The sequence below is a fragment of the Dipodomys merriami genome, unplaced genomic scaffold (assembly GCF_024711535.1).
Source record: "Dipodomys merriami isolate MVZ:Mamm:240054 unplaced genomic scaffold, mDipMer1.0.p SCAF_4, whole genome shotgun sequence".
In the NCBI taxonomy this organism is placed as follows: Eukaryota; Metazoa; Chordata; class Mammalia; order Rodentia; family Heteromyidae; genus Dipodomys; species Dipodomys merriami.
In genome coordinates, this window is record NW_027205603.1 from 19,379,549 (window position 1) to 19,404,061 (window position 24,513).

Below are 24,513 nucleotides of genomic sequence, written 5' to 3' on the forward strand. Positions count from 1 at the left end.
TCAATAATGGAGGCAGGGGAACCAGTATCCTCTGAAAAGTGGACTATTAGTACATTAATAAAAAAAAACACCAGATAACCCAGCTGAATGACACTGTTTCTCTCAAGTAGAATGATCTTTGTCAAAAAGAGAATCTGCAGTCATTAGACATCTGCAGGTTTCAATGATCAATCTGCTGTTGACAAATTAGTTTTCAGCTGAACTTTCAACACCATTCATTTAGAAGGGCTCAATTCTGAATAGCCCAATAGCTTTATTAACTGAATAATCTCAAGGTAATTACTTAATCTCTATGCCTCAAATTTTTGATTGGGAAGATGGGAGATACTATCAGTAAAACAAATTGAAATAATGCATTTATTATTACCATTAAGGGATGCTGAAGGAAGTCTAAATAAGTCCTTAATAAAATGGGCACTTATTATTATCAGGTATGGCTAAACTGACTTCAAGTCCCAGGGCAGTCTAAGAATCAAGAAATCTGGGCTGGATATGGAACTCAGTGGCAGAGCATGCTTAGCATGTATGCAACCCTGGTTAAACCCCAGTACAAACACAATAACTGAGACATTTCTTAAAGATATTAATGCAAAACTGATTTGAAAGCAAACCTGAATTTCATTACTGATATTACATATACTCAAGACTTCAATGTTTAAAAAGTTTGTCTAGCACAGAGATAAACATCAAGACAAAATTTGCATTTCCACTATTGTTCCAGTTCAAGAGTTCCATTTTTAAGTTCCAATGTTCAACGTTCTCTAGCGCTACAATAAACTGCAAATCCCAAAAGCACAGTCTCAAAGTCATGATGGGCTTTCCAGGTGTTTGTTTCAGATACCTATGTTTGCCCAGAGCACAGCTGGAAGCTCTGCCACCTACCCTCCACCTCAATGACTCCCACAACTCTTGTCTGTAAATAACCTAAAGGTATTGTTGAGCCCCACACTTATCATGCAGCAACTCTACTACCAAACCAGTTCACAACCGAACTTCAAGCAAAATTTAGAAACCAAGTACTGGATTTATGTAAATATCACATCTGTGAAACCTGACTGCTCTAAGAGAGGTCCTTGGTCTTATGACAAAGATGCTTCGGTAGTATAATTTGGACGCTAAAGGAAATAACTAAAAAAAAAATTTGCTATAGATTAGGTAAAGCTAAAACCTCAAAAAAATTCTACCCTTATATGGTTTATAAATGCCTTCAATTTTTTTTCTTACAAACAAAATTTGAAAGGGTAAATTACAGATAAAACTTTAGTGTCCCAAATGTGAAACAAAGTCTTGACATTGTTAAAAATAAACTGGCAAATGAATGCATTCTAACAAATTTTATGTTGAAATAAAAATACAGCAGTTTTTATTCCAAAACAGTTTTTATTCCTTTTTGATGAACTGAACATTATATGAAAAACATTCTATCAGAAACATTATATCAAAAGGGGGCTTTTAGTACATTAAACTAACTTATGTTTCAAATGCCCAATTTCCTTGCTTGAATTCAAAATTACAAATTTAACCTTTTCTTCATGTTAAAGTTACACATGCAGTAATTTTAAAGTAATATTTATAAAGAAGTATTTACCCAAGTTATACAGAAAAGGACAAGTAAAAAGGCAGTTGAAATTCTTAAGAAACTTTTTCTTAAATAAGACTGCCCATGGGTGTCCTCTGAGTACAAAGCCATTTAGCACTTACCTGAGAAATTTTGGTACATTTCACTACCTTTAGAAATTCTGTGGATATATAACTTAAGACTACAAAATCCAAATGTTGAGGTAACTAGAAAATAGTAAGAAATAACTGGAAAACGTACCTGTTTTTGATGTGATAATATATTGCAAGAGCTACACTGTAAAATAAAATACAGGAGTTCAATGTTTCATGAATGTATTTAAGATTTCTTACATTATGTGCTATCAGTCTGAATATCAGTATTTAAAATTTTAAATAAAAGTCAATTCATCTGAAGAGTCTCATTTCATTCAGAACACTCATCAAGAAAATGCACTCTTCAAATTAAATCATTCTGATGTTCACTCCTAGGAATAAGTACACTTTTTATGGAAACAAAAGAACATGAAGCAAAATTTAGAAACCAATTATTCTATCAGAAACTGTTTTCTCCGATTGTAAAATATAAATATAGGCACTATATAAAAGACAGATGGTACAAATTAAACACCGTTAGAAATCTCCAACTCTTTGTCTACTGATTTGTCTACTCTCAGCCAGAGTTTAAGGTAAGCCTGAACTACATAGTGAGACCCTGTCTGAAAACAAAATACAGTAATATAAACAAACTGATATTTTAGCAAGCCATGGTAGTAATATCAGCCTCTGAAGACTAAAACTAACTAAATATTCCTTTGCTAAAAGATAACTACTATTAGCTTAAGCTATATGCCCATGAATAGGGTTAAATTTTCCTTACGCCAATCAGTGCTGACATTTCTTTCTTACCTTAGGAATTACTCCTCAAAAACACAGTTTGAAATGGCTGATAATGCTGCATTACAATTTTAAATAATTTACTAACCATTCCCTTATTATACAATATTTTTGTTATTTCTCTTATTTATTTTTGTACTACTGGGTTTGAACTCATGGGATCTAGCTTGCTAAGTAGATGCCCTGCCACTTGAGCCACATCTCCTACCAGCCCTTTTTGCTCTGAGACAGGGTCTTTCTTTTTTACCAGGCAGGGCTGGACAGAGATCCTCCTATATTTTACTTCTTGCTGCCTGTGATGACAGGAACATATACACCTAGCTTTCCTGTTCAGATGAGTTGATGACTTGTGAATTTTTGCCCAAGCTGGCCTGGAACTATGATGCTTTTAATCTCAGCTTCCTGTATAGCGAATGGCCTAAAACTCAGCTAAGGTTGTATCTTATATTCAACAATTATACTTAACAGCACAGTGAAAAACATCCTCAGAGACATATCAGTGCTGTATTTCCACAAGAAAATATTCTGTAATTGGAATTCATAATTATAAGGCTCTCAATACATATTGCCAAATATACTTGCATAAAACCTATTAGTGTAATTCCCATAAAATGTTACGTTCATCTCACACACACAGGTTAAATATTTCTCCAACTGAATAGGAACATGGAGTATCTATGCCTATCAAGTTCTCTGGGTGAACACTTGCCACTATTTTTAAATTCCCTTTTTTAAAAAACTGTATTTAGATCTTTCCAAATCTTTCTGTTTTACTGTAAAATTTATTGAGGTGGCCAGAAATTTGGGGGGGGGGTTCTAAGAATATAGCTAATCAACTATATAGGACTGTGTACTCTCAGAGCATGGAACGCATTACCCAGCAAGCCAACATTGAAACTGGAGCCCAGACCACAGACTCCAAAGAGCTCAAATGTTTGTCTGTGACTTAACATGACCTAGCTACTCTTGTTCTGACACCAAGTTCATTGTTTTTTATCTATTCACCAAAATCATTTCAGCTAAGTGTTAAAAATACTCAAAAACATGTGGTAACATCCTTTTTCCTAATCTCTCCAAATGCATCTTAGCTGATAAGGAGACTGTACTTGGGGTGAAAGGTCTTCAGAATTCTAAATAGTATCATTAGGTTTCAAAGTATTTTCATGTATATTAATAGCCCTGTTTCAGAAATAGAAGGATATTACCAATCTTGTTTTATGAATGAGAAAACTCAGATTCAGACATATAATCCTGTTCAGTTATAATAATGCTTTTGTGACCTCTGGTTCTACCCTGTTGTCTCTGGAAAAAAGGGAGAAGTATTGCTTTGTTCTTTAATAGTCATGTTGTGCTGACTGCTTTCCTAAATCTAATGTTAGCTTTAAATGGAATGTTTCATGTGACTGGCTTTAGTATGGTGATTGGTTTAGTATCCTTAACTGATTAGGAAAAAAACAAAACAAAACACAGTTCTTGCTTTTTCCAATAAAGAATATGAGAAAAGACACTAAAGTCAGGCCAACCTGGGTCCAAAACCTGGCTCCTTCACTTACAAGGGTTAATTCAACTCTTTAGACCTTTATTTCTTCACTATAAAATTAAGACAATACAACCTTGAGTTGTTATTATGATCAAATGAAATACAACATATAAAATAATCTTAAATATAAATCTCAAAAAGTGAAAGCTTCAATCATTTCTAAAACGGAAGCATATTAATAGATTTGTTGGCTTCTGCAGCTTGGCCTCAAGATGGAGCAAAGACAGTTACTCTGTGGCCAATTCCCTCTCAAACATATGTCCTGGACTGTGAGGGCACTGCAGATAACCCAGGCACTCCATGTTTCTACAGGTCAATTTTCTGGGAAAAAAGGGCAGTCAATGGACAAACGGATCAGTCCCAGGCTTTCAGGTTTACTTCAAGTACCCAGCCTCAGAGATCTGGTTGTTTCTGCCATGTCCTTGGAAAAATGCAAGGCTGCTTCAAGGACAAACTAGAGCCACGCCAAGAAAAAGAATTCATCTTACAAAAGGGTTCTGGGTTTGGGTCTGTTGAAGTACTTTGCCACATAGCTAGGAAGGGAAAAAAAGCTATTTTCTCCCCTTCCCCCGTACCACTCACCCACCATCAAAATAAAACAAGTAGGCACTGCACTTGCCTTATTCTCGCCTAGAGGTGAGAGCAAAGCACGTGACAATCCTAAGACTTCTGAGGATCAAGAAAGGGTAGTATCCAGGAACACAGAAGGGCAACCATGAAGATCAAGTGGTCAGTTATCTGCTCTCCGACCTCCAAAGCAACAGGCTACAATTTTCCACTGTATGATGAGAGTTCTCCATATTCCCCACTTTACTTTGATCACCACTCCTGTAACTGTTACAGGATTTTCCGGGGAGGAACTGGCTATAGAAGCATACAGGAAAGCTGGCAAAATCTAAAATCATACTACAGCTGTTGGCATTTAGAGAAAAGATAAGAAAATCAAGTTCTCGTAATAAGAAATGTCGACAAATAAGGAGGCACAACTCATGTCCAGACTTTTTTTTTCTTTCTTTTTTTTGGTCCTGGGGCCTGAACTCTGAGCCTGGACGCTGTCCCTCAGTTCTTCAGCTCAAGGCTAGCACTCTACCACTTGAGCCACAGCTCCACTTCCAGTGCTGAGGAATCAAATCCAGGGCCTCATGTACGCAAGGCAAGCACTCTACCACTAAGCCACCTTTATTTCCCAGACTTTTATACTTCTTTACTTAGAACTATCCTTCAACCTTTCACCTAACCTCCAGTTCGAATTTACACATCTGTTTGATAACTTGGGCAAGCCTCAATTTTGGACTGTCACCCCCAAATTAGTACATGAATCTGTTAAAACTCAAAGCATTCTCTCACAGAAACAGGTTACAGCTGGTATGAAGAAAGCATGGTCAGATCACAGGTGCTTATGTATGCCAATAACGAGGCTAAACTACATTTTTAATGGTTTTTATCCATTGTAATGTCAGGGATGGGACAAACTGTTCTTGGACTGAAGGAAAAGAAATTTTTTTAAAAAGGAAAGTAGTAGTTTCCTTTCTCATAGGTGTTGGGTAAGGTTAAGGGAAAGTTGTAGATTGTGTAGGAGGTATCTTCCTATCCCTGTTTTGAACATTCATATCTCTTTTGATGAAATATTTCCTTCTTCTTAAAGCCCCAGATGGAGAACTCTCCAGGCCTGCCCAAAACAATCTACAAGTAGGACTGAGTAGAAGTTAACTGATCTATAGGTTCTCTGAGGCAGACAAGTACCAAGAGCCACTCAATACACAAATCTTCTAGGTTTTCCACTATTCTCTACAACTCCAACTGAGCTAATTTAGAAAAATAGTGCAAAGAGTCACTGACTACCCATTTTCCAGCAGTAAACCAGCCTAGGCTAGTGAGTGGTTCAGATGAGGTCACTACTCAGACCTGACCTGTGCAATAAGGACACACCTCTTCCAGCTGTTATCCATGACTGTTCGGATTTATACCTGCTCATCACTTGCCATGCCCCAAGGGCTGGGGCAGCAAGGAAAGAGGAAGCTACATTTCTATTTGCATCATGAAAGCATGTAGCCCCTTTAGCACAGAAGAAACTCTCTTATGAATGGACACATCCACCCAGTCTCCTCCAGTGGACACTGTCCATAGAAGCTGTTCCCATTGCCTTACTAATGCTTCTAAGTCTGAAAAGTCTGTCAAATAAAAGAAATCACTTCACATTTAGAAATTTCAACATTTATTTCACATGCTAACATGTATTGTAGTTAAATGAGTACTTTCCTGAACAAGTATAAAAGTAAAATGTCCCACATTTCTCACAGTTAGATCACTGACCAACACGTGGAGATCTCTGAGATTCCTACCAGAAGTAGTTGCTGTGGGTGCTGATGGGGCATTATAGTGAAAACCAGTGCTCCTTGACTCCTCAAATAAGGAAACAGAAACTCTGAAAGAGAAAGGATTTGACCTATATTCCTTCCTTCCTTCCTTCCTTCCTTCCTTCCTTCCTTCCTCCTTCCTTCCTTCCTTCCTTCCTTCCTTCCTTCCTTCCTTCCTTCCTTCCTTCCTTCCTTCCTTCAAAAGTCCAGTTTTAAATTTGGAATTAAGCCCCAATGTGCAAGATCCTACTAGGAAGAGAACCAAGGGCCATCTCTCAATTCCAGCAGATGTTTTAACATGCCAGGGGTCCAAGCTTCAACAGGAAAAGCCTCACTTTATTTAGAAGGAGAAATATTAGCAGCATTGTCAACATGGCTTCAATCAAAAGTGAAAATGCAAGAAGCATTCACAAAAATCAAAAGATATATTTTAGATCATCTGTACTTGAAGTAATTTAAGATAATGGGTCTTTTTATATCAACAGTAATAAGCACAAACATCCCAAACACCTGACAACTATCAAAGCCACTTTTTAATTAAAAATTCCCAAATTGTCAATGTTCCCCCTGATCCACACCAATCACCCCCAAACCCTATAACCAGCCAGCTTACACATCAAGAGAAAGGCATAAGTATAGCATTCAATTAAAGAAAACTCTGAATACCCACCATTTAATTGTATACTTGAGGTTTGGTTGACTGACTGTGCTATCATCTAGGAAAATAGTGGAGCAGGAGCTGTATTTCCTTGCTATTTGTCCTGGAGGATGCTAGAAAATAACAGCAACAAGACAAAGACAATTACTCAGGGCTCAAAATTTTTTCAAGGAACATCACCCCTACACATCAAATTCGACCACAAAAAAATGTCTTGATGAGAAACGGTAACACTAATACTAGCAACAGAATAAAAACACTTTATTATAAGCTGAAGTTCCTTGTCCTTCCACATGTAAGTTACCACCACCACTCTGGGTCCCCAACCTTCTTCACTGGGAGAACAATATACTGTACCTTTGCAATCAAACAAGTCTTTCTAGAGTCCATACAAATTATATGTCTGGTCCCTAAGTGAAGCATGGAATACATCACTCACTATGCCAATGAAGGCTATGAAATCAAGTTGAGAATTCACTATACCAATTTCTCTACTCATGAGGTACAGCTAACCTAGAAGCCAAGATTTATTTAGTCTCCTGGTTAATCTACTTAAATTTTAACAAGGGAAGTTATAAATAAAAATATTCCATTGTTGGTGGGAAAATGCAATTTTTTTAAATTGTAAAGGTGATGTACAGAGGGGTTACAGTTAAATAAGTGAGGTAATAAATACATTTCTTTTTGAACCTTGTCACCTTTTCCCTCATTTTCTCCCAGTTTTTCCCTCCCAACCCCTTCCCTCACAAGTTGTGTCGTTCACTATTCAACATAGTTTCTAGTGAGTATCACTGCTGAATTAGTTCACTCTTTGTCCCACCATTTCTGTACTTCCATTTATCCATCCCATATAGGATAAATTTACAAAAGGTACAGAAATAAAAAGGTGACAAAAAGGGAAAAACAGAAAGAAAAAAAAAACACAAAAAGCAAAATAAAAAAACCTCTTGTTTTTATTTCTTGGAGTTCATTTCAATAAGCATCATTTTATATGGCCATATACACATAGCTATTGAGCCTTTGTGATCTTCTCCTAAGAATATCCTCTTCTGGTCTTAGTTGTGTGAATGTTTATAAAGCTCTGTTTAATTTATCATGTGTAAATGTAACTTTTTGTTTTTTGCAATCCATTGTGTTAACTTGTAGATTTATAGACACATTCTGATTTCTACAAATGAAGGAAACTACTATGTTTCTTTGGGTTTCACTTACTTTAATATATTTTTTCCAAGTCTTTCCATTTCCTTACCAATGAGGCGGTGTCATTCTTTCTGATGGAAACATAGAATTCCATCGTGCGTGCATGCGTGTGCATGCGTGTGCGTGTGTGTATGTGTGTTGTGTATAGGTATGTATATACCACATTTTCTTGATCCATTCGTCCACTGAGGGTCATCTGGGCTGATTCCATATCTTCGCTATGGTAAACAATACTACAATGAACATGATTATGATTGTGCTGGTAGCTTTAGTGTGGCCTGGTTTGTATTCAATTGGATAAATGCCCAGGAGTGGAATTACTGGGCCATAGGAAAACTCTAAGTTTAGTCTTTTGAGGAACCTCCACACTGCCTTCTAGAGTAACTGACCAATTCTACATTCCCACCAACAGTTTAGTACTGTTCCCTTTTGGTTTTCTTCATAATGGCCATTCTAACCGGGGTGAGGTAGAATCTCAATGTTGTTTTGGTTTGCATTTCTTTTATGGCCAGAGATGTTGAATATATCTCTTCAAATGTCTGCTGGCTATTTGTACTTCTTCTGAGAAGTCTCTCTTTAAGTCTCCCTGCACCTCCTCCCCCCCACAGTCATGGGGCTTGAATTCTGGGCCTGGGTGCAGTCTCTGAGCACTTCAGTTCAAGGTTAGCACTGTACTACTTGAGCTACAGCACCACTTCCAGTTTTCTGGTGGTTAATTAAAAATAAGAGTCTCAAGGACTTTCCTGCCTGGGCTGGCTTTGAATCATGATCCTCAGATCTCAGCCTCCTGAGTAGCTAGAATTACAGGTGTGAGCCACTGGTGTCCAGCTCTTTTAGTCTTTAGCCAACTAACTGGACTGCTGTTTCTTTGAGGATGTTTTGGTGGATTTAATTTCTTGAGCTCTAAAAATATTTTAGATAAGAGGCCCTTCTCCCAACCAGAGGGCTATTTATCTATGTCCTTTAACACGCAAGAAGCTCTTCATTTTGATGCAATCCTATTTCTTCAGTCTTTCTTTGACTTGTTGTGATTCTGGATCTTAGGAAGTTTTCAACAATGCCAAAGAGCAAATCCTAGTGTTTCCCCTATCCCTTCCCATAATATTTTCATTGTATTTGGCCTTATATTGATCCATTGGGAATTGCTTCTGCTGCAGGGTGATATATATATATTACTATGGCTTTGTAATAGAAGTTGAAGTTTGGTGCTGATATTCCTCCAGCACTATCCAGGAGCATGGAAGGTTTTTCAATGTCCAATGTATTTTTAAGTGGAATACTGTTTGACGCTTTTTAAATACAACCAATGGTTGATCCTTTTATTATTATTATTATTGTTGTGAAAATACCGTACAGAGGGGTTACAATTACATGGGCAAGGTAATGAGTACATTTCTTATCAAGCATTGTTGCCTCCTCCTTGGTTTCCCCTTCCCATCTCTTCCCATCTCCCCCCAACCCCCTCCTGCGCCAAAGTTGTAAAGTTCATTTTCGACATAACATCATTTTCAACATAACATCTTGCCAGTCCTGGGGCTTCTTTTGCTCAAGGCTAGCACTCCAGCACTTCTGGCTTATTCTGTTTATGTGGTACTGAGGAATCTAGCCCAGGGCTTCATGCATGCTAGGCAAGTACTCTACTACTAAGCCATATTCCTAGCCCCCAATGGTTGATCTTTAGTATACGTAGGCACTCTTATGACTGGTTCCTTTATAAGTATACAAGTTTTAAGTTAGAGCCACTTCTGAAAGCCTATGGTAAAGAAAATAGAATTTAAAATATACAATGATGACAGCTAATCAGATGCCAAGTAGATTTTTGACAATCATTTGGGAATTATGATTGTAGGCAACAATCTGGATATTTTTGGGTCATTCTAAAGATTTCCTATTTGTCTGATGTTATGTTGGCAGTCTGCAATTCTCAGCAATGAAAAGAAAACTAAGTCCTTAGGAATCATAAAATTTCCTGCCTGACTGCTCACTTACTAGGTAAGACTCTTAAGATACAGAATTTGTGATTTCAGTAAACCAAAAAAAAAAAAAAAAATACAAATTAAAGACCAAATGCCCTGTTCAATGCTTTGACATTTACTTCTTACATATTAGGCACCTTCTGTAATAAAATTTAAAAAGTCTTCATCAGCCCGAGAAATAAACATAATATCCTCTCAAAATGAATAAATACTAGTATTTGGTCTAACCAATTCCTTAAATCATAGCTAGAGGGCATTGCATTACCAAGTACTCTAATTCTCCCTAACCCCGGCTTTATATAAATAGCATGGGGTCAAAAGGAAACAGGAAATTTCAGGTGAGGCTTCTCCCCGCCTTTTATCTCTCCTTATGTCCTACTCCCCGGCCCCCCACTCCCACACCACCCTCACCTACCTCTTCGGGCTACATGAAACAATTGTATCAATGGTTTAGGGAAATTTAATGCGGCATCACACTATATTACAACTGAGCTCCTACAACTGAGCTTCAGTAACGTTCACTGGTTCATTTTCATACTACTGCTGAGGATTCTCAAAAAGATTCAAAGAAAGGTCTTTGAGAAATGTGCATGAAGTGCCTCCCTCCTCCCCTGTTGCAGAACTGGGCATTGAACATAGAACCTTGTGCTAAGTAAGTACTCTTTATCATTTGAGCTAAGCCCCTGGCCCTCTTGGTATTTTGCTTCAGGAACACAGTTTTGCTAATTTTGCCGAGGCTAGTAGTGTCAAACTCATGATCCTCCTGTCTTTGTCAACAGGATAGCTGGAATTATTGGTACGAACTGCCATGCCCTCTTCCTTATCTTTGTTGCTACCCAGTCTCAGTTCTTTTACCAAACTTTACTTCTCTACACACCTTTATATGGAATGAACTTTTCTTCTCCCTCTACACATCTTCTTAGGATTCTCATCCACTGTATAATGACAGTTGAATTAATATTCAACTTCTTTTTGCTTACTAATGAGCAGCTCTCTTTTGATCTAACCTGCATGGCAGACCTCTTCACTAGAATCTTGCTTGTGGGTCCCTCATGTGGTACATGAATCTGTTCTTCCAATCAACTCAATGGCTTAAAAGCAGAACTCCACTACACTGCCTTCTTTCATCATCTGCTATTGATTCTACCTCCTTGGTACCTTTAAAATCATCCTTTTCTCTGTAGTCTCCAGCACTATCCAGTATTATTTCTCCCTTTTACCACCCGTCTCTTACCTCAGTCCTCATTTGATGATACTGTCCTCATTCTATGAAGCAGAGCAAATCAGAGATTGTCCACTAAGAGGAGGGACACTCACTCCCTTTTCATCTCTTCATATGTACCACTCACTCCCTTTTTTCGTACACACTGACCTTAATGATACCCAATTAGTTAACAGGAACAACATCACATTTATTTTATACAGTAAGAATCAGAAAAATGAGGTAACATTTCCAAGGTCAAATCTAAGACACCAGAGGCCAAATCTAGTGTCAAATCTGTGACACTAGAGTGATGTCTATTTGACTCCAGTGTCTGTGCCTTCCTATCTATAGAATCTCTATATTGCATACCCTAGGACCTTTTTCAAATCTCTGATGCAAGTCATCCTCCAGAACTCTGCTGATGGCCCTTCTGATGTCCTTCTGCTATAACAACTGACTAGGTTAAGTGTCCTTCTGTGAGCTCTGAACCCAGCACTGGTCCTCCACAGTACTAAGCATTTTGCACTGTTACTTGCCATTTACTCACCCATATTCTGGCCTGGATGTTGAGTCTGGTAGGTAGAGACTGGATTTGTTTTCTTGAATCAACAGGTCTAACCCAGCCACCAACCATGGGAAATTTGTCTCCAAGATGGTAGCAGGACTCTCTGAGGCTGCAGTGACAGGGTAGCAATGGCATGGCAGGTACAAGCATGTGTGTGTGACAAGGGGCTGGCACACAGCAGCTCAGGGCAAAGGCCCGTTTACCAGAATCAAGTATTCAAAGCTAATGTGACAAAATGCTCCAGAACTTGGGGTCAAGAGCAGAGCTGCAGTCAGAGGCCTGGTGGTGTTCCGTGAATTGTACTGTCACTGAGTAGCTATGTAAATATGGGCAAGTTACTCAGGGAGAATGCTACATCCTGCCTGTGGGGGACAGTCTTAGTTTACACCTACTGACCCAGAGTAACCAGTGAGAGTACACCCTTTCATACCCTAAAACACCTTAAATAGGGCCAGAAATTTTAAGGTCACCTTAGGCTTACCCTCCCCAATATTTACCTGGGAGATAGAGAACAGAATGTATTTCTCACATTGAGGACCAAAGGGGCAATACATGCTATGATCACTATGATTAAATAACTTAGTAACACTCAAAAGCCTCTGGGCTTTAATGTCCCATTTTCAATGACTGAATGAAATGGTCCTACATCTCAGGGCTTGGCAGAGACAAATAAAAAAGCACTAAAATGAGATGTTAAAGAAAAAGGTGTGTGTAAAATTTGTCCTTTTTTTTGGTCCGGCAGTAGGGCCTGAACTCTGGGCCTGGGTGCTGTCCCTCAGCTCTTCAGCTCAAGGCTAGCGCTCTACCACTTGAGCCACAGAGCCACTTAATTTGTCCTTTTTCTAAAAGAGCTATGCATGAAATCTTTAAAAATCAAAGCTCATCATCTTCTTTGTTTTCCCAATTCAAAGGAGGGTAAACTGTGAGCCTGATAGAGAAGATGTCCCAAGGAAGGAAAGTAGTACCAGTGTTCTTTTACTATTTTACCTAGCTGAAGGCCAGATATGCACAATCAAGCACAGGACATGGGTGAGCAAAAGCATGGAAGATGAGGAGGAAGAGACTAAGTGCCACACTCAACACCTGCTACCTAATGGACACTGGTTATATGTCTCTAAAGAATCTTGAGGGAGCATGTTGACAAGCCTTTTAACTCATCATGTAGTCATCGCTGGCCTTCTCAAGTATGTGCAAGCCCAGAGTGCTGATCAGCAAGGCAAAAGCCTTGATAAGGACAATATCCTCTCTGTGGAAGCCACTGGGCTAGGAAAGAACAGCACCCTCATCTTTAATGTAAGTATGTTAACTAGTACTCTGCAAAAGAGAAAGGAATAAGCAGCTTTTAAGAATATCAAGTTTTTAAGACCAAGGAAAAGCAGAAAGTAGCCATAGAGTTGATAAGAACAAATTATTCTGCAAAAAACAAAAAACCCCCACAACAAGTCTGGATATTAACAAAACAGGGAAAATGCCAATCTTGAGGCCGAACTCTGCTCTTTTAATTCAAGAATGCATCATTATTAAAATATCGTATTCATATTTTTACTTTAACCCAATTTAAATTTCAGCCTCACCACAGCTCCACGCATTGGCTCTACAACAAGAAGTGCAACTCATTATAATCCCAACTGAGAGGTAAAACCTCGAAAAACCATTCTAGGTGTGATCAAAGGCTGAAGTAGCAGATATGCCCCCCTACGCTCTATGTAACCTCAAAGGGGATTCTCTCCAGAACTTTTCTTCCCAGTTGTGGTTTATGCTAAGGTTTATACTGTCTGAATTCGTTCTACAGCTAAGAAAGAAAAGAGAATCATTTTCCAAAAGAACATTTTCCTAAATTACTACAGCATGTTTTTCTGGTGGGTTTTGGGGGTTTGTTGTATTGTGTCACTTGGCTTTTATACTCAAGGCTAGTCCACTTGAGCCACACTTCTACTTCCAGCTTTTTGCTAGTTAACTGGAGATAAGAGTATCATGAACTTTTCTGCCCAGGCTCATTTGAACCTCAATTTAAGAAACTGATACTAACCTGTAATTCCAATTTCCTGGTTATGTCTGTTAAAAGGGTCTGCAAGTAATACAAGTTACATACTTGATATCAACTCCTTTCTACTGATACTGTTTGTCACTAAAAGGAGTCTAGGCTCCAGGAAAAACAGCTAGTTTGTGATAAGAGGAAGGAGGTGTAAGATGAGCCCAGACTATCTTATTGTGCTAAAAAGTAAATGAGTGCTTAAAAAGAGACAGGATGGGACTGGGAAGATGATTCAGTGCTTGCCTTGCATGCATGAGGCCCTGTGTTCAATTCCTCAGCACCACATAAGCAGAAAAGCCGGAAGTGGTGCTATGGCTCAAGTGGTACAGTGCTAGCCTTGAGCTGAAGAGGTGAGGGACAGCGTGCCCAGGCCCAGAGTTCAGGCCCCATGACCGACCAAAAAAAAAAAAAAGAGGGCGGGGGACAGGAGACTCACAGAACTAGTTTGTGGAAGGAAATGCAATCACCTTCTCTATGTCCAAGTAAAATAGCAAAACTACCACTGAAAAAACAGAAATCCATGAGTCTATACTGCAGATGGATAGAGATGGATAAATGGACAAGTAGAACAACAATTTTTTTTTTCTGAGAGCAGAAATGCATAGTGACAAATGTGTCAGGTAGTAGGGCTAGAAAAGTATTTTTTTTAAAGTATCATCTTTTAAATGAAATAATAGACTGACTCAGGTAAGCATGGTTAGTGGACAGTGAATATGATAAGAACAGTTTATCTCTAGAGTCCTAAACTGTCTGCCTAGAGACTGCTTATCAGATGCCAAGAAGAAAACCAGCAGACATACAGTGGAGAATCTGGGCAGTGCCTTATATAAAATCAAAATCAGTACTACTTATCAGGATCAGACAGAAATTACACATCTACAGATATACATTGAAAATTGCAAAATGTAGATTCTGGCTGTGAATGGTCATCTGAATCCTTCAGCAAATTTAAAATGATAAGCAATATTCTGCTAAAAACAACCTACTGGCTGGCTCTGCATTCATCAGTGTCAATGTTGTGAAAGATAAAGGTAGAAGATCTACTCTATACTAAATAACAAGGGGCAATATCAACTAAATGTGCTATATGAGACCCTGAAACTTAGGTAAAACGTTAAGCTTAACTTTTGGACACTTAACCAAAAACAACTCTATCAATGTTAAATTCCTGACTGAAAATACTATTGTGTTTACAATAGAGAACAATGTTGGGCTCAGGTGATACTCACTGGGGCATTAGAGGAAAAAGGGGCATGATATAGGCAAATGACTCAGGATAATTCAGAAAAACTAATGTATGCTCATGACCAGAGGATGAGTAGAAAGTAATGCAACTCTGATGTTAAAATTGTTGAATCTGAGTAGAGTATCTGTATTATTATAACAAATTTTTGAAAACACCAACACAGATAATGGGGTGGATTCTCTACTTTAGAGAAAGTAAGTAAGTTTAAGAACAAGTCTTTCTGACAAAGTTCCTGCTCCAATATCTACTTCAGAAGTCCTTGAGCAAGTGAAGAAGCTGAGGGCAGAGAGTAGAAAAGTGAGGAACAAGATAGCATTGTGTGGCTAGCAAAAGTGCCTCAGTGGGGGCTGGGAAGGTGGCAGAGTGCTTGCCTTGCATGCATGAGGCCCTGGGTTCGAATCCACAGCACCACATAAGCAGAAAAAGCAGGAAGTGGTGCTTTGGCTCAAGGGGTAGGGGGCTAGCCTTGGGCTGCAGAGCTAAAGGACAGCGCCCAGGCCCAGAGTTCAGGCTCCATGAACCATCGAGGGGGAAAAAAAAAAAAAAAGTGCCTCAATGTCTGGCCAGTGTGAGGAGCAGCTGTGCTCCCTATGTTCTTAATAACAGAACTGCAGCAATGGAACCAGGAAGTTAAGACTGGGACAAAACAAAACACAAAAACACTGAAAAATGGCAAAACTTGGCACAGTGACCAAGTATGCTTGCTTATTCCAGAACGAGAGCTTACCCCATACAGAAAAGATGAGTTTCAGACATGGCATCTCCTACAAAGAACATGAATTTTCTCAGGTAAATCCTAACATTAGCATAGTAATAACCCTTTCATGTGAAGCAAATTCTCCTGTTAGCTAGCTTGAAAATATCTTTATAGGCCATTATGCATTGCTAGTGCTATATGCTTTATCCTCATCACTACAGAGAAAGGGTGAGTGAAAGAGGAAACATAAAAGGTCAGAAAGAGAAAGCTGAGCCATGGATTAAATTCCAAGCACTGCAGAAAGAAAGCTGTGGGGGAGAGGGGGGAGGGCTGAAGATCCCATCATACATTTACACTGCTTATAAAATAACCAGTACCTTTAAAGACCTGGCATTCTATATACTTTTTGTCTGTATCAGTGTTTTTGTGTGTATGATATTTTTATTTTTAGATATTCCATGAGGGAGGAGAAATTGGAGGTAAAAGACTAAAACATCTACCCCATTTCAGTAAGCAGAAATAAATCAAACAGAATGAGTGGCCACAGTTCCACATTATCTGACGTTTGTTTTAGTAACATGTGAAAAAAAATCTACATTTTAAAATTACTGTTTTAACTACTGTATGAACTAGAAATCTTACTAGATTTTAAATTAACTGAAGTTAATTTTTTTTCACTTTCCACATAGCTATAGTGATACCCACATAGTGGATAATTTTCTATTAAAAGCAAATTTCATCGAGGCAAAGCAAGATTTAGAATTTTTTTTAATATCAGTTCCTGGGTTTCAGTCATATAATTTATTTACATTTGTAATTATCAGATAAAGAGTATAATGAGGGGCTAGGAAGGTAGCTCAGTGGTAGAGTGCTTGCCTTGCATGCATGAGGCCCTGGGTTCAATTCCTCAGCACACATAAGCAGAAAAAGCCAGAAGTGGCTCTGTGGCTCAAGTGGTAAAGTGCTAGTCTACAGCTGAAAAGCTGAGGGACAGTGTCCAGGCCCAGAGTTCAGGCCCCACAACCGGCAAAAAACCAAAAACAACAACAACAACAAAAAAGAGTATAATGAGAAAAGATATCATTTACAAAAAGTCCCATTCCTATCTCACTCAAAAAGGCAGAAATCAACCCAAAATTGAACTATTTAAGAAGAATAAAAGCTACTAAAGTCAGTAGTCTTAAAAGGAAGTAAACAAAACATACTTCTCCTAGGGAATCCTGGTCTTATTAATTATGAAAAAGTATATATATATATATATATATATATATATATATATATCCATACTTGAAAAAAAAAAAAAAAAATATATATATATATATATATATATATATATCCATACTTGAAATAAAGAAAAACTTCATCAGTTTTGTTACAGATTGTGGAAAGTTAAACTGAATTTACCCAAGCTACAATGAGTAACATCAGTATATTTCTATCTTGTTGTAAATCACCTTCAGGAATTATGACCCAATCTAGGAGACAAGACAACTGAGACAAGACTTTCCCAAGGCTGCCCAGGACTAGGACTTGAACAAAGTTCTTTGAAAAACTAACAAATACCAGGAAGCTGGAACTTGAGGTGTCTGAGTGGTGATGTCAAGGGGTAAGGATTAGATGAATGAAGAGGAAGAGTGAGAGAATGAAGTCATAATATTCAATACGTGTGTGAATGTGTATACATAAAATAGATATAAATATATATATATGAAACAAACTAGGGAAACTGAGTGGATAGATGGGATTAGAGAGATGGAGAACGACGAAAGGGGTGACACTGATCAAGATGCATTGCGTTCACAAACTAACATGTTGAATTGAAACTCCTCTGTACAACTACTTAAAAATATTAAAAGAAATAAAACAGATGTGATGACATTGGTTAGATTTTCTTAAAAATACAGGACTAAAAATGAAAAGGAAAAAAAAGAGTGGCTGGTCATTCCATTACTGGAATTCCTTCAGTTTTTAATTAACTTCTTAGAATGGTAGATTCACTTTAGGTATTCTATCACAATGCGGCAGGAAGATGTCACAGAAAAATTATGCTATAAAAGGCATGAGTTTTCCTTGAGGTTCAGGGATGTTATCATACTGCAGGTGCCTACAAAGTTATAAAGTATAGTGTACAATGTATATTGAGAGATTTTCACATTATTTATTAAAGTAGCTACCTTAAAAAAATAAAAACTTCAGCGAACTTTAAAGGACAAGTTTTAAATGCATTTGTTTACATAAGACTTTACCTTTCATAATGTATCAAATTCTTTTTCTATAACTGTTCATTCTAATTACATCTAAAACAGAGATTCTGATTAGAATATTAATCTTTATAATTAACCTCAATTTAACTTGATACCAAATTTCCCAGACTATTTCATTCTGTTTCAAACTTTTAAAACTGTAATCAAGTTTTCAGAAGCAACCACACTTGTACTTAATCTTATTAAGTCTCCCAATCAAACCAGGCATCAGTGCCTCATGCTTGTAATCCTAGCTACTGAGGAGACTGAGATCCAGAAGATAGTGGCTTAAGGTCAGCCAGGCAGAAACTTTGATAGATTCCATCTCCAAAAGAATTAAACAGCAAAAAAGTAAGGCTGAAGGTATGGTTCAAGTATAAAGCCTCAACCTAGCAAGCAGGTTTGACCTCAGGTTCTGAGGTCAAACATGGTACTGTCCAAAAATTCAAAAACAGTCAATTCTGAGCCAAAGCCCCACTCCTCCAGTTTTTCTATAGCCCCTTTCCAATGTTTATACTTTTTTCACTGGTGAAACAATGTTTACTCTTTTCAGGGTTCACTGATTTCTCTCCACTTGAAGAGGTTCTTTGCCCTATATTCAACATTATCCTTGGGAGGGTGAGTGAGGCTCCTCTCCCTCTTTGTAGACTACCCAAAGCTGGAATGTACTAGGTGTATTGAGACTTCAGGAGCTTGAAGGAGAAAGTGAAGAAAGAATAACCCATATAACAAGGCAAATAGAATACAAAAGATTCTTCAGAAACTAGGGAAAAATCAAAGACAACATTCCTTACAATGTGCATTAAAATGGGATGAGGTTATATAAACAAGGACAAAAAAAACCAACCTGTCATTTTGAAATTCAATAAGGAATTAAGATTTTTAACTTGAGATTCATATTCAAAAATTCATCCCACAGATTGTCCTATAATTTTTTAATTATACATGTTATTTCTAACGTCAGGTAAGCATCTTATTCACAGGGTCTCACCGGCAAACATTTGAGAGCTAAATTTCGATTTTGGGTCCACTATTGACTTGGTTAACTTCTCTATGTCTTAATTTCATCAGTAAACTGTGAATGATTCATGGTATAAACCTTGGATGACTATTGTGCTAACTAAATGAAATCAGTTGGAACAGAGCCTAGCACACATGCAAAAGCACTAGACTATACTGATAATTACCATTCACTCTCCTATTTATACTATTCCTAACTTGTTACACCCAAGTCCACAAAAAAAAAAATACAGTGTTTTATTAGTCTACTCAACCCTGCAGAAATCTCACTGTGATTCTATTTTAGACAGCTATACAGGCAGACTTCAGTGGTTTGTCTCACCACAGGCAGAACACATGTGCTTATTACAACCAGGTCTCTGTATGGATAGGAGGTCATTTTGTGTTCCAGGGTTGTGTATTATATAAGATACTAAGCACAGGGCTTTCTTATCATCTGAGAGATCTCAGCAACTGTGTGTTTTCACTGGTCAATGGGAAAAGTTTCTGCTGAGGTGGATAGGATAGGATGGTGAATAGCCTGAGTTAGAACACACAGGCTACCAACCTCAACCACATCCTAGTCTGTGGACCTGGACTTCAGTGTGGCAGGTGCCACACTATGTAGGACACAAAGCTTGAGGTTAAATGGGAGTATATGAAAATGATATGTGAGTTAAAACTATGACTTCACATCCATCTCATTAGCCACAATCAGAAGAGAGTGGTATAGACAAACAATCCCACCATCCTCTCCTTTTTAACTACACTTTGAGTGGAGCTCCAGTCAGTAATGAGGGTAGCCTGACTGCAGTTTCAGCTCCGCTTTCTCTTGCAAGCTCTTTGCAGATATGCAAATGGTAAATGTTCAGGTGGATGCAGGAGGTAAGCAAGAAAGGAAGGATTTAGAAAATCAGTTTCAATGAGCACATAGCTAGATTTAAGTATATACTACAAATACTGAAAATACTGCAAAAAAAAAAAAAGGAAAAGGAAGACAGGCACAGCAATTTTCATTATACTTTCATTATACCATATATTGTCACACACATTATATCAGCACTTCTAAATTTCAGAGTGCCAGGGATGAGGTTGTGAAATATATAAAAACAAGTATATGCACACATATACTGACATTCTGACAAAGAAATCACCAGTTCCTTTTCTTATGGGTCCCATACAGGGCCTCTATAGTGCATAGGCCCAGCTTAGGAACTTCTTTCCAAGTATATTTTGTCCTGACTTTCAAGGGGTAGAGAATAAAATAGTATGGTCTTAAGTGTCTTTTGTTAACAGTTTTAGTGCCAATTACTTCAAGATTTGCAAATGTATATATGAGGTAGCTTTATAATCCTAAGACCAAACTTTAAGAGGTAAGATACACCATTCTTATTTTCAGTATGAAAGTTTATAGCATACTTATTTTGGTAGTTTTCCTACTTCATCATTCCAAATCTTGTGGAGAGGGGTGACAGCAACTTGTCTGGTGACAGAGTTACCAACTGTCCAGCTAGTTTTAATTGCTGCTCAAGGAAGAGGAAAAAGATATCTCCAGGAACATACTGCTCCTGACTACCAGATGAGGGACATACTGCTCAGAATAGCCAAAAGGCTAGTGGTAACTTTTGAAAATACTTTGAGTGGAGCAATTAAAGTATTAAATATATTAAAGTATTAAACATATTAAATTAAGTATTAAATGTATCCTCATTTTGTTTACCCAAAGATGTACAAACATAACTAACAGTAACAAAAAAGAGTGAAGAGACAGATAGCAACACACAGAAAGTGATTATATATTTAAATTTTTTAAAGATTAAAATTTTTTTTTTTTGTCTTTTTTCTTTTTTGGTACTGGGGATCGAACCCAGGATGTTGCACTTGCTAGGCAAGCGCTTTGCCACTGAGCTACATCCCAGCCCAAGATTAAAATTTTTAAAAGAAGTGGCTTTTATTTTGGCCCATGTGGTGTTTGCTGTGTACTATCCACACACCTCTTCCCATTAATAGTACTGTAAGGAGTCTAGAAAATCATTCAGGACTGTGTATAAATACCTCACCATGCCTGTTCAGTTATAAACTAAAATGAGAGTAAGAACATTTCAACATTTTTTCCACTCTTCTAGGCATTGACACACTACACAAAGCATTTTCACCCACCAAAGACAAGCTCATCTCACAGTCATCATAAAAAATACAGGGAGAGAGCTTCACTTACATGGTTTATGAAGAGACTCTTGCGTTTTTCTCTCACTGTGAAAACAAAAGATGCAACAGAAATGTTACAGGTTTGCTGGCAACCCCAGGCAGGTTACTGAGGACTGGGCCTCTATGATGTGGTCCCATCCACCAACCAGTGTACCTAGTAGCACATTTATTAAACACAAGAATATGGGATCTACACAATGCAGATATCAATTTGGTTAACAAACAAATAAATGTACGTCCATTTAAAAAGCACCCTCAAAATAACTACAACTAACATCAATTAAAGGACAACAGATTTCCATTAACTAAATGAAATACTGTTAATTAATAAACCTCACCAAACTTAAACACATTCCTTATTTAAGGTGAGAGAAATAGTAGGATTACTAATGTATAATCCAATAAGACCCATAAGTATCCAAATTAGATGAGTGAAATGTATGTAACTACAAGAATACCTGTAACACAACTGTGGAATTCTGGCCAGATAAGGTACCTCAAAACTGTTTTTAGCCATGGAAACCATCTGTTCTACATGCTAGATGAATGGCCTGAATGAACTCATGCCTACGCCAGCTGGCATCTTCTAACACTCCACCCTGCAGGAGGTTGATAGGACTCCTGATAACAAGCACTGTTCCACCAACTAGCCTGGAATGTAGTATGTGGCTTGGTTTCCAGTGTTGCTCAGAATGGGATGCCGTGGCCACAGGAACTAGAAAGGGCAGAGAAACCAGATGAACTTCTATTCACTCTATTGTGCTAACTTTACCATTTTTTCCCCCAGACTGGCTTTTGTGGGCCTGTACTAGTCTGTCAACACACTTTGAGTTGTTCAATGTGGAGAATACAAAGAATAGGCTTCCTGCAAGAAGATGGCATCTGCAGTCACTACCTCAGGACAACCAATTCAGTGTGCAAATGTAGTCTGTCACCTGAAGAAGCTTCTTCTAGCAGTCCATGCCCCCAAAGAACATTCAGTGTTCTCTGAGAACTTTTCCTCTTTCCCAACATACAGTTCTTGGACTCACAGAGTAATAATCCTTTTCTCATTCTTGGAGCTATGGGTAGTATTATTCTCAGCGGTACACCAATTGCCTAGCATACACAGGACCCTGGGATGAGGGAGAAGGAGAGAAAGAAGCCAACCCTATCCTCTCCTTAATGACTGCTATCTCCCTATCTCAAAGATGTTCAATGTATCAGGGCAAAAATCTTACAACTGGGTATATTAAAGAGTTACCAAAGGACAGAAGATGCCTGCATGGAGATGTCAGAAACAACCATCACAGGATGGTTCTGTCACAGGACAGAGAGGTGAGTACTACACCGAATATGAGGCATTTGGGCAATGGCTGAAGCCAGACCAACACACTGAGACCATAGCGAAGGACCAAGTCTGTGATGTACAATGTAGACAAAGGTAACTACTTTGTTCCAACTCCATATAATTATCTCATACTCAAACCTTGACCAAAGTAAAATGAGAAACTGGTCAGTAGTGCTAAGTTTTAACTACCATATATGTATGCATATTCCCACATGCATGTATGTGAATGCATGTGGGTATCCAAAATTCATTCAATGTGGGACTTAGCTTCCAGTGTTGAAATACTTATGCTCTGTAGTGATTTCCTGCTGTCTGAAATGATGAGAGTACTTTGTATATGGACTGTAAACCTGACAAGATTTCCAGCAAGTTCTGTAGATGATACTCAACCATTCCTAGAGCATCCCTGTCATAGGCTTAGGCAACAGAGATTTTATGCTTCCCAAATATGAAAACCACCTCAAAGTCACCTCAACACTCTATGACAGTTTCTGCCTTCTAGAAGATAAAAGTTATCCATGGTTTAAGAAATAGGTTTCCTTTAAGAACTACCAGTTTCTAAAGATGGGCATGGTAGCACATACCTACAATCTCAGTACCCAGCAGGCTGAAGCAGGAAGACTTCAAACCTGAGGCAAGCCTAGGCTATTCAGCAAGATCACAGAGACAGACTTAGAGAAAAATAGGAAGGGAAAGAGGAGAAGAAGAGTTATTAGAAGTTCTTACAGAGGTATTATGAGAAGATTAAGAAATACTTAAGCAGCAGGGAGCTTGTGGCTAATGCCTGTAATCCTAACTACTCAGAAGGCTGAGATTGTAGGACTACAGTTCAAAAGCCAACCCAGGCAGGAAAGTCCATGAGACTTTTTATGTCCAATGAACCACCAAAACAGGCAGAAGTGAAGTTTGGCTTAAATGGTAGAATGCTAGCCTTCAGCATAAGCTCAGGGACAGAAGCAGTGGTACTCACTAAACACTATGTTGAAAATGAACTATACAACTTGTGGATAGGGACAAGAGGGAAAAACTGGGAGACAACAAAGAAAGGGTAATACTGTCCAAAATATGATGTATTCATTACTTGACTTATGTAACTCTAAGTCTGCTGTACATCACCTTTATAATAATAGTAAAAAAATTAAGTATCTCTACCTGACATAAAATTGTAAATCCTCTGTACATCACCTTTATAATAACAATAAAAAAATTTTAAGTGAAAAAAGCCAAGTCTTCATTTCTACTTAGTCTGAAATATGAACATTTTTTTAAAATAAAGTTCAAAATCCCAGGATTAGCACCAAAAAAATGAAGGAAGGAAGGTAGGAAGGAAGGAAGGTAGGAAGGAAGGTAGGAAGGAAGGAAGGTAGGAAGAAAGGAAGGTAGGAAGGAAGGAAGGAGGGAGGCAGGGAAAAAAGAAAAGAGAGAACATGAAAGTGTTAAAAATTATTCAGCAGAGAAACACCACAGTAGAAAAAATAAGAATACTATAAAAGTGTATGCTATTCTTGCATATCAGCTATAAGCACCAATTGCTGGGATGAAGCGACTTACTTCCAAATACTCCACAGGTTCCCATTAGTATAGTAAAGAACAGTTCACTGTTACAAAGCTCAAGAATAGGAAAGGGGACCCCATTACACAAGACTTGGCATTTTCTGCTTTCATGTACCATAAATACTTTCAGAGAGCTCTAATTACTTCAGAGTAACTGCCTCCCACCAATCTTATCTGAAACTCAGATAAAGTCCACTCAGATCTATTTACTCTAACAATTCTGCTTCTAGATTCTGTCTCTTTAAGA

General features: G+C 38.0%; 1 protein-coding gene across 5 annotated transcripts in view; it reads right to left on the bottom strand.

The window, feature by feature from the left end:
- Positions 1–24,513, bottom strand: part of Ccny (cyclin Y) — a 217,735-nt gene that overhangs the window by 24,798 nt on the left and 168,424 nt on the right. For all 5 annotated transcript variants that reach the window (XM_069990625.1, XM_069990626.1, XM_069990627.1 and 2 more), the window contains 3 exons: positions 21,393–21,427; positions 7,022–7,122; positions 1,820–1,855 (listed from right to left, as the gene is read on the bottom strand). In XM_069990625.1, the coding sequence (XP_069846726.1) occupies positions 1,820–1,855; positions 7,022–7,122; positions 21,393–21,427 (172 nt within the window). The remainder of the gene's footprint in view (positions 1–1,819; positions 1,856–7,021; positions 7,123–21,392; positions 21,428–24,513) is intronic.